The 11,585-nt window shown below is 45.1% G+C and overlaps 1 protein-coding gene across 1 annotated transcript in view; it reads right to left on the bottom strand.

Annotated features, from left to right (window-relative positions):
• Window positions 1-11,585, bottom strand: part of TMEM62 (transmembrane protein 62) — a 42,998-nt gene that overhangs the window by 12,716 nt on the left and 18,697 nt on the right. Inside the window, exons 6-8 of the mRNA XM_019552197.1 lie at window positions 9,282-9,406; window positions 9,006-9,128; window positions 7,611-7,766 (exon numbers count right to left, since the gene is read on the bottom strand). Coding sequence (XP_019407742.1) covers window positions 7,611-7,766; window positions 9,006-9,128; window positions 9,282-9,406 — 404 coding nt within the window. The remainder of the gene's footprint in view (window positions 1-7,610; window positions 7,767-9,005; window positions 9,129-9,281; window positions 9,407-11,585) is intronic.

An 11,585-nucleotide genomic window follows, 5' to 3' on the forward strand; every position in this document is an offset into this window, starting at 1 on the left:
AACTTATAGGTGGCCATCAGATCACCCCTGAGCCTACGCCTTTCCAGGCTAAAGAGTCCCATGGCTGTGACATGTATTTTTCATAGACAATAGATCATCAGGTCTAGCCCCCTGCCCAAGGGGCAGGAAGTCAGCTGGGGTCAGATCACCCCAGCAAGATAAGTATCCAAGCACTTCTTAAAGGTATACAGGAGTAGGTGCTTGCACCACTTCTGGGGAGAGTCTATTCCAGACTCTGGAGACTTGAATGCTAAAGAGACTTGTCCTTATGTTCAGTCTAAAATGGTCTTCCAGCAGTTTGTGACCATTAGACTTTGTCTTTCCTTGGGGTGCCCTGGTGAACAGACATTCCCCTAGTTCCTGATGCACACCCCTTATATACTTATAGGCTGCCACCAAGTCACCCCTGAGCCTTCACTTCTCCAGGCTGAAGAATCCCATGCCTCTCAGCTTCTCCTAATAAGGCCTGCTCTCTTGACCTCTAATCGTGTGTGGCTCTTCTCTGGACTCTCTCAAACTTCTCCACATCTTTTCTAAAGTGTGGAGCCCAGAATTGGATGCGGTACTCCAGCTGCAGCCTCACCAATGTGCTAAAGCTAAGTTTGTGGATGACACCGAATTATGGGGAAGTGTGGACATGCTAGAAGATAGGCTGGCAATTCAATCCAACCTGGAGAGGCTTGCAAGGTGGATGGATCAAAACCTGATGACATTCTACAATGAAAAATGCGGTGCTCCACCTTGGGAGAAAAAACCCATATCATACCTATACTCACTAGCACCATGGCTGAAACAGACTTGGGGGTCATGATTGACCACAAGGTGAACATGAGCTACCAATGCGATGCTACAGCTGGCAAAGCAAATAAAACTCTGGCTTGCGTCTACTGATGCATCTCAAGCAAGGCCCAAGAAGTCATCCCACCAATCTGCTTTTGACACATTAATCCAGATAATTTATGAATATATTGAGTACTGGTCCAAGTACTGAGCCCTGTGGGGCGCCACTAGTCACTGTGTACCAAGTTGACTCGGTTCCACCGGCTATCACTCTCTGGGTCCAACCACAGAGCCAGTTCCCCAGCGATTGGACTGTAAGGTTGTTAAGGCTGCAGTTCCCCAATTTTAATATGAGGACATCATGGGAGATGAAGTCAATGGCTTTTTTTAAGTCTACATATATGACATCCACCTGTTTTCCTTTGTCCAGGTGATGCATTACCTAGTCATAGAAGAAAATAAGGTTGGTCAGGCACGACCTACCTGCAATGAAGCCATGTTGGGTCTCTCTCAGAATGCTATCTTCTGTTAGCCTGTTGTTGATAATTTCTTTGATAATTTTTTCCAAGATTTTTCCAGGGACTGAGGTCAAATTGATTGACCTGTAGTTCTCTGGATTTTCTTTTTTTCATAGATGTCATAGACATTAGGGCTGGAGGGACCTCAGAAGATCATTGAGTCCAGCCCCCTGCCCCACAGCAGGAAGTAAGAAGGGGTCATAGGATCCCAGCAAGATAAACATCCAAATGTCTCTTGAAGGCATTCAAAGTAGGTGCTTGAACCACCTCTGGCGGGAGTCTATTCCAGACCTTGGGGGCTTGGACAGTAAAGAAGTTCTTCCTTATGTCCAGCCTGAAACGGTCTTGCAGGAGTTCATGACCCGACTTTGTCATCCCTTGGGGTGCTCTGGTGAATGGATGTTCCCCCAGATCCTGGTAAGCACCCCTGATAAATTTATAGGCAGCCACCAAAACACCCCTGAGCCTGTGCTTTTCCAGGCTGAAGAGTCCCATAGCTCACAGCCTCTCATCATAAGGTCTGTTTTCCTGACCTCTGATCACGCATGTGGCTCTCCTCTGGTCTCTCTCAAGCTTCTCCACATCCTTTTTGAATTGTGAAGCCCAAAACTGGATGCAGTACTCTAGCTGCAGCCTCACCAAGGCCAAGTACAATGGGAGAATAACATCCTGAAATTTGCTTGAGAAGCATCTGTGGATGCAAGCCAGCGTTTTGCTTGCTTTACTAGCCACAGCATCACATTGAAGGCTCATGTTCATCTTGTGGTCAGTCATGACCCCCAAGTCCCTTTCGTCTGTAGTGCTAGCCAGCGTAGCACTGCTGAGCCTATAAGGATGCTGCAGGTTCTTCTTCCCAAGGCAGAAAACCTTGTATTTTTCAGTGTTAAACACCATCAGGTTCTCATCCGCCCATTTCTTGAGCCTGTCAAGGTCAGCCTGGATCATCCTCCTGTCCTCAGGTGTGGCTGCTTTACCCCAGAGTTTGGTGTCGTTGGCGAACATGGCCAGTCTGCTTCTGATACCAATGTCCACATCATTAATGAAGATGTTGAATGCTATAGGCCCAAGGACAGAGCCTTGAGGAACCCCATTGGTCACAGCACATCATGATGACTGACTTCTGTTAACCACTACCCTCTAGGTCTGGCTACGGAGCCAATTCCCCAGCTGGCGAATCGTGGTGAAGCTGAGGCTGCAGTTGGCCAGCTTTGTTATCAGGTGATCATGGGATACCAGATTGAAGGCTTTTTTGAAGTCAAGATATATGACATCAATCTCTTGTCCAGATGATAGGTCACCTGGTTGTAAAAGGAAATAAGATTGGTCAAGCAAGACCTACCTACAACAAACCCGTGCTGGCTATCCCTCAGGATGTTGCCATCAACCAGTCTGTTAAGAATGATCTCTTTGATAATCTTTTCTAAGACCTTCCCCGGAACAGAGGTCAGGCTGATGGGCCTATAGTTTGCCGGATCTATTTTCCTCCCTTTCTTGAAGATAGGCACCACATTGGCCTTCTTCCAATCTTTGGGCACTTTGCCTGTGCTCCAGGAGTTCTTGAAGATCCATGCCAGGGGCTGAGCTACGATGCTTGCCAGCTCCTTGAGTACTCTGGGGTGTAGATGGTCAGGGCCGGCTGACTTGAAGGTATCTAGCCTCTCAAGGTATTCCTTCACAAGGTCAGCATTGATGGAGAGCAAGGAATCTGTCTCACCCAGGCCTTCCTGTCCTGTAATGGGCAGGGATGTCCCTTGGGACTGGTGAGAAACCAAACGCAAAGTACCCATTTAGCAATTTGGCTTTTTCCTGGGTGTCATTTGTCAGTTGTCCCATCTGGTTTAGCAGGGGTCCAATGTTGCCCTTGCTTTTCCTCCAGCTCCCCACATATCTAAATATCTTTATTGTCCTTGATACTTGTAGCTAACTGGAGTTCCATCACAGCCTTGGCTTTCCTGGTTCGCTCCCTGCAGGTCTGGACCAGTGCAGAATATTCCTCCTTGGAGGTGGATCCAGTCCTCCATCCTTTGTAGGTCTTTCTTTTTAGATGCAGGAGGTCTGCTGATTCCCTGGAGAGCCAAGGGGGCTGCTGTGCCCTTTTGCTGGCTTTCCTCTGAGATGGGATAGACTTTGCTTGTGCATCCAGGATCACTCCCTTGAGGAGCAACCACTCATCCTGAACTCCCCTCACCTTTGGGTCATGGTCCCTTAGGACCTCCCCAGCAAGCCTCCTGAGCTTGTCAAAGTCAGTTTTCCTGAAGTCGAGGACTTCAGTATGGCTGACTGACTTGCCAGCTTAACGGCGGATGGTGAAGGTGATCAGTTCGTGGTCACTGTCACCCAGCTTCCCTTCGATCGTTAGGTTGCCGATTAGGTTGTCCCCCATTGCCAGTACCAGGTCGAGCAGTGCTTCACCTCTCGTCAGCCCGTAGACTTCTTAAGTCAGATACAGCTCATCCACACACGAGAAAGCTTTGTGACCATTCGGATTTGGCCGAGCACTCTTCCCATGAGAGGTCTGGGTAGTTGAATCTCCCATGACAATTATGCACCAGGAGTGTGCGGCCTCAGCCAATTCCTTGGCGAACTCCTGGTCAAGCTCTTGATCCTGGGTAGGAGATCTGTAGTAGGTTCCCACCATTGTGTCCCCTGTGCCGTGTTCCCCATGGATTTTAACCCAGAGGGTCTCCAGTCGTCCACCCTGGCTGCCAATGTCGGCTTGCAGGGACATGTTGCTTTCCTTGACATTGACAGCTACATCCCTATCCCTTTTGTCCACTCAGTCTCTCCTGTACAGGGTATAGCCATTTATACCTGCAGCCCAGTCATGAGCAGAATCCCACCAGGTCTCCATTATCCCTATGACATCGTAATCATTTGTGTTAAGCAAGAGGACAAGTTCCTCATGTTTATTTCCCAAGTTCCTGGCATTTGTGTACAGGCATGCAAGCGTCCCTTTGGGGGCCCTTGCCTTGCCTACAGATCGTTCTAGTGCTGGGGCAGGGGTGGGCTCCTTTAAGAGCCTTGGCCTGTTGGCTTTGCAAGGGGTGCTCAGTGGGCCAGCAGTGGCGGTAGTCCCCTCATCCCCCGGCAGGCTTAGTTTAAAGCCCAGCGGAGCAGGTCTGGCTGAGAAGAGCCTCCTCCCCTGTGGAGAGAGGCGGAGGCTGTCCCTTCCCAGCAGCTCACTGCCTCTCTCACCAAAGGGTGGACTGTGGTCATAGAAGCCAAAGCCTTCACAATTAACAGCAGGGAAGGGGTTTATTATAACAGTGGGAAGCCATATGGGTGGGGGCTCCTTGGTCCCTCAGTGTGTGGAGCAGACGCGGGGCTTGGCCCAGGGTTGGGGGAGGAGGCAGGGTCTGGCCCTGGCTCAGTTGCGCTTCCTGTAGCTCTCTAGGTGGGCCAGGATCCAGCTGGCCAGGACCAGGAAGGACAGGAAGAAGGTGCCTAGGCTAGTGGCACTCTCCAAGGTGCTGAGCAGGGCCAGGGCTAGGCCCAGGGCGGCAGAGGCGGCAGCATGGGGTGGACATGGAGCATGGCGTGGACACGGGCAGTAGCATGGTGAATCCCAGTTGAGTCCCAGTGCTGGAAACGACAGCGAGATAGGCACCACACTGGCCTTCCTCCAATTTTCAGGAACCTTTTCTGAGTGCTAAGAGTTCTCAAATATTCTTGTCATTGGTTGTGCTATGATGTCAGCCAACTCTTTTAGCACTCTGAATTCCATCCAGGCCAGCTGACTTGTGGACGTCCAGCCTCTGAAGCTCTTCCCTCACAAGATCTTCACCAATTATAGGCATATAATTGCCCTTACCCTGGTAATCCTGTGTTCTGTCAGGCAGGGTTATCCCTTTGAGCTGGTGAAAAACCACCTCCAAGTAATCATTGAAGAGATCACCTTTTTCCTGGGTGCTGGTTGTCAGCTGCCCCATTTGGTTTAGCAAGGGTCCAATATTGGCCTTTTTTTTTTCTGACTTCCCATGTATTTGAAGAAGGACTTTTTATTGTCCTTGATTCCCGTAGCCAGTTTGAGCTTGGTTTCAGCCATGGCTTTTCTGGTCTGCTGCCTACAGGTGCGGGCCAGTGCTGTATAATCCTTCTTAGTGATGGAAGTTCCCGACTTCCATCCCTTATAAGCTTCTCTTTTAGATTCAGGAGGTCCATGAGTTCCTTATTGAGCCAAGGGGGTCTCCAAGCCCTTTTGCTACCTTTCCTACAGGCCTGAATGGACTACCCTCGTGCTTTTAGGATCATGTACTTAAGAAGCGACCACTCACCATGGATTCCCCTCCCTGACAGATCATGGTCTTTTAGGACCTCAATAACTAACCTCCTGACCTTGTGAAAGTCAGCTTTCCTGAAGTTGAGGATTTCTGCATTGCTGACTGATTTGCCAGCTCTCTGTGGATAGAGAAAATGATCAACTCGTGATCACTGTCACCAAGCTTCCCTTCAATCTTTATGATTATTTCTAATAGCCAGCCTTTATCATAGATACATAAACAAGTGGACTGCCAAAACAATCTTCTAATCTAGAGAAAACCAGATTCTGTGAGCAATGAAATTTTTTTTTTGTCCAGGGACCAGGACTCCCCCGCCAAGATTCGGGATGGACTCAGGAGAGACTCCGCCAGGCCTAGGGTCAGGGAGGACTGAGTTAGAGAACTTCTGGAGGCGCTGGATGTGTTCAAATAAGCAGGTCCAGATGGTCTCCACTCCAGGGTGTTGAGGGAATTGGCAGGGGTTATCACAGGGCCCCTGGCATGGCTTTATGAGCACTTGTGGTGCTTTGACCAGGTGCTGGACGACTGGAAGAGGGCCAATGTGGTCCCCATCTTCAAAAAAGGGAGGAGAAGTGACCTGGGCAACTATAGGCCCGTTAGTCTTACTTCAATCCTGGGGAAGCTGTTCGAGAAGATTATCAAGGAGCACATCTGTGAAGGGCCAGCAGTGGGGATGATGCTCAAGGGCAACCAGCATGGTTTCATTAGGGTCAGGTCCTGTGAAACCAACCTGATTGCCTTCTACGATCAGGTCACAAAATCATTGGAAGCAGATATCATGGTGGATGTAGTCTTTCTGGACTTCAGAAAGGCCTTTGATACCGTCTCCCACCCCATCCTCATTAAAAAGCTAGATGACTGTGGCACTGATGCCTACACAGTCAGATGGATAGCAAATTGGCTGAGGGGCCACACCCAGAGAGTGGTGGTGGACAGGTCATATTTGACCTGGAGGGATGTGAGCAGTGGAGTCCCCCAGGGCTTAGTCTTCGGGCTCATACTGTTCAATTTATTAGCGACTTGGACGAGGGGGTGAAAAGCACCCTGTTTAAATTCCCAGACAACACCAAGATTTGGGGTGAGGTGGGCCCAAGATAGAAGGGAGGGACAAGATACAGCTGGACCTGGACAGGTTACAGGGGTGGGCGAATGAGAATAGGATGGGATTCAATACTAACAAGGGCAGGGTGCTGCACTTGGGCAGTAAGAACCAGCAGCATACCTATAGGCTGGGGAACTCTCTTTTCGAAAGCACAGTGGCAGAAAGAGATCTTGGAGTCATTATTGATTCCAAGATGAACATGGGTTGCCAGTGCGAGGACACGGTCAGTAGGGCTAACCGCACCTGGTCGTGTATCCACCAATGCATCACAAGCAGGGCCAAGGAGGTGATCCTCCCCCTCTATGCGACACTGGTCAGGCTGCAGTTGGAGTACTGCATCCAGTTCTGGGCACTGCACTTCAGGAGGGATGTGGACAACCTTGAGAGGGTCCAAAGGAGGGCCACTCGCATGATCCGGGGACAGCAGGGCAGACCCTACGAGGAAAGGCTACAGGACCTTACCCCATTCAGCCTTCACAAGAGAAGGCTGAGAAGGGACCTGGTAGCCGCCTATAAACTTGCTAGGGGGGACCAGCAGGGAATGGGAGAGACCTTGTTCCGCTGAGCGCCTCCCAGAGTAACAAGGAATAACAGCCATAAGTTGTTAGAGAGTAGGTTCAGACTAGACATCAGGAGGTGCTATTTCACAGTCAGGGTGGCTAGGATCTAGAGCCAACTTCCAAGGGAAGTAGTGCTGGCTCCTACCTTGGGGGTCTTTAAAAGGAGGCTTGATGACCCCTAGCTGGGGTCATTTGAGCCCAGTTTTCTCTCCTGCCCAGGGCAGGGAGATCTGCAAGGTTCCTTCCAACCCTATATCTATGAATCTATGAATAGTTATGGTTATATTTAGAGACATATAACTTGCTTTAATCATAGAGAACCAAACAACTATTAAAGAACCCATGAAAGTTTTAAGAGACTTCAGAGTACCTGATGTGGGTGGAGTAAAGGATTTTTGTTAATGGTTCATGAGCAGGGCTGCTATAGAGTAATGACTTGGGATTGGTGATGAGAACTGCAGGCCATTCCTCAAAGTGCAGATCTACAAAGCTAAAAAGGTCATGATCAAATGCAAGCAGCCGGTACCTGGTATTAAAAGAAGACAACACTGTTAGCATGAAGCACTGTATGTACAGAGGATTCATACAAACTAATTCGATTTTATTTTTGTAAAATGAGTAGCAACTAAAACAGCTTTTATCTCTGGTTGCTAGGTATTAAACTAAGACTTTAAAATTCATTTCAGTTCCAATTATAGAAGCAATTATCAGATCCATTGTCAAGGCTGAATTAAATTTTGCACCTTAAATAGAGATGTACCATTATATGTATGAATAATTCAATTACTGTTTATTAAGGCCGTGCGAAATTTTGCTGGCTGTTCCATTTTGACACTGTTTCAACTCATTTTGAGGTCAAAACAGCAAAATCTAAATGAAACAAAGGGCATCAAAACAGCCTTGAAACAAAACATGGCTAGCTGAAATATTTCAACCATAGTGCTGGAGATGGGAAGTCAGTTCAGCTGGGCTGACTCCCCGTCCCTGGCCGATCTAGTGAAACATCAAAACAGAGTTGAAACACCTTACTGTTCTGGTGAACCAAAATGGAACAGCTGTTTCAAATCGAAATGAAATTTGATACAAAACGCTGTTCCATCAAAACCTTAAAGCTCAAGGCGAAACGGAACGGTGCCGTTTCATACAGCCCTAATATTTATACTACTATAACGCCTAAATACTTGAAATGGTGCTCCAGTATACCAGTGATGGCCCAAGAGTCTACTGCACTAAACTTCTGTACAAACACATACAGCTTCAGCAAAATTAAACAGATTAAAGACCAGTATACTAACATACTAGATTACACTGATTCTTTGCAACATCTGACACTGTTCAGTGTGCTACTGAGGTTACATCCCAGTTAGACTATATTTATTTCTAAACCGTGTGAACATAATAGACCTGGTACAAAGCAATAATAATTCAAACTACTAACAGTGATGCTTTAATTATAAATTGTGGAGAATTTTCAGTTACGAACACACATTGTTCAGAAATGCAGAAATCCTGTACTCAGTTTCTCAATATGCAGAATAAAGGAAATAAGATTATTAAAAATGTTGCTTTAGGGCTTCATTACTTATTTCAACTGCAAGGGAGGCAGAATTTCCAATATTAGAAACAAAATTTTTTAATATTAATGTTAATCCTATTCCATTGGCTACTAACACTTCTATTGATCTCTCCACGTGGGATCAAAAAGAGTCACCACTTAAACTAAATACACAGATATTACCAGGTTTTCATTGTGAGGTTTACTTGCCTCCTATTATTCATCCAGTCTCCCAGCTCCAGCTCCAGAGTACCATGAGAATGCCGACTATGTAGGACTGGCATCAGCCCACCCAATGTATGGAGGTGCCCACATAAATAGGCTGTAGCAGAACTAGTAAAAACAATATCATAATGAATTAATAGTACTCTTACCCTTTATGGGGAAGGAAATAACACCTTAGGATAGCTGCAAACTGATAAGCACTTATATGAAGACAAGGCGAATTTAATTCTGCAATATGCAGGAAAAGAAGAGACATCTCACCTCATTAGCGTTCTTATTCCTGGGGATGGGGAGATGATTGTTGAAGTTGGGTAATGGCCAAACCAGATAGTTTGATTGCTATTACGACTTTCTGCAGCCATTGAGTACAACTCTTCCATATGATTCTGAAACGGCAGAGGATTTGAGAAGGGGTCTTATTAGCACACAGGCTACTTGGATCCAAAAGGAAAACAATGTAATTTCAGCATTTAAACAAGGAACAGCACTTGTTAAATCTGACTGGTTCAGAAGCCTATGCATACATGTAGTGAATGGCTGCTAACTTCCTTCAGCTTTACAAAATGAAAAATCAGATGTTGGAAAAATAAAGCTATATAGCAATCAAAATATTTCTTCTAGTTGGATAATGGGGAGAACAGTGTAAATAAATTCTATATGAGATTTTTTTAAAATGTTGTAGGGTGTGTTAGGTTGACATCAAGTTTTTTTTTAAGTCTGTTTAGGGTTTCCTTTAATTTATTTCTATGATTAAAAAATACAAGCAACAAATCTGGCTATTTTCAGTTTTGCTGGAGGACTTATTATAGCTGTGATGTATATTCCCAGAGAATATGTACTCTGTGTTCTAGTCATATAATTAAAGGGGCAGAGATGCTGAATCTTAAACAAAATGATCCTCTTTCCAAAGAGTTAGTTACTTACCATTAGTTAGTTACTTAACCAAATAGTAACCAAAATTCCTTTCATTCTGTTGTTCAGCTTTCAAGTTTGCTCTCATGAGATAATTTCATAGTCTACAATCATCAGTATCCCAGTCTTTCAGGATGAAAAAAGACCTCAAATTCTAATGTAAAACTCATGTTAAAAAACAAAGTCACAAATGGGCCTGAATTCATTCTTTTCTTCCTTTGATATTCTTTTTCCTTTTAAACAAAGGGAAAATGTTGTAACATGAATGGAGAGGGGAGGCGTGTGTTATACAAAAAAGGTTAAAATCTAGATGCCAAACCAGGTCAACAAAACAGTGCTTTAGTAGCTATAACTAATATTTCATTTATCTTCAGGGATTTGTGTAATTAGGCTATTTTCCCTGCAAGATTATAATTAAAAAGGTTTTGTGTACAGCTGAATCATCAATAAAAACTACAGATTAATTTTTAAAACTCCTGACAGAGTGTAATCTATAACCTAAGCATGTACGTCCATGATCCAGAACTGCCTCTTTTCTCCAGACTTCAGTTTTGTGCAAACATTTGCAAATGACACTTTCCAGACTCTTATTCAATCACCTAATAACCACACATGCTTAATTTACTTCAGTCAAGGACGAGAGACCACAGTCAGGAGTAAACTTTCTCCACTCACTGCTTCATTTTGCCCGTCAAGCTACTGCATCCAGTGTTGCTCAGAGTAAACAATTAGAACAATGGTATTGCATTTTGTTCTTCTGTAGCATCTTTCATACAAATACCTCAAAGTGCTTTATAAAACATGATTTAGTCCTAGCACTCCTTTAGGGCAAATTAGAGAGAAAAGGAAAATTTTATTCATCATTGAATGCAGTTATCTCAAGGGCAGAACGTGACATGCGTTTACCAAAGCATAGCAATCGTACATAACATTTTAGGTGAGTAAGTGAAAAACAGAATATCCAACTGAACATACCAAGGAAGTTTAGGGTAGTGAAATGCATTTATCCAAATTGGAATGAGACCTAAACATCAGTATTAACATTTTTACTTTTTCAAACATTATCATAATATCTTTAAAGATATAAGAACCTCACACATTTACCTCACTTGTAAATGATCCAAATTGCTATACAATGATTAAGATGTTGCCAACCCTCACAAACCTCTTACATACAACAGAAATGCAAAACTGTAGAACTCTTGGTTCAGAGATGATATTTATTATTATACCAACAAAGAAATCACAAAAAAAAAATTTTCTACAAGCTTTCAGGCACATGTGCCCTTCCTCAGGCTCAGGGAAAATTAAAGATGGTAAAAAGTCCCCATAGGTAGAAAATAAACTTCTTTTTTGCATAGAAAAAGCTGAAGGTGGAAGTCTGTTCTTCTTATGTATAACAGTATCCACATGTTCAACATAACTGATAAGGAGGGAGGACCTGGACAACTATAGGCCCATCAGTCTTACCTCAATCCTAGGGAACCTCTTTGAGAAGATCATCAAGGAGCACATCTGTGTTGGGCTGGCTTCAGAGATGATGCTCAAGGGCAACCAGCACAATTTCATTAGGGGCAGGTCATGTCAGACCAACCTGATTGCCTTTTATGATCAGGTCACAAAAGCATTGGATGCAGGTGTCACCATGGATGT

Source organism: Crocodylus porosus, unplaced genomic scaffold (assembly GCF_001723895.1).
Source record: "Crocodylus porosus isolate Cpor-Errol unplaced genomic scaffold, CroPor_comp1, whole genome shotgun sequence".
In the NCBI taxonomy this organism is placed as follows: domain Eukaryota; kingdom Metazoa; phylum Chordata; order Crocodylia; family Crocodylidae; genus Crocodylus; species Crocodylus porosus.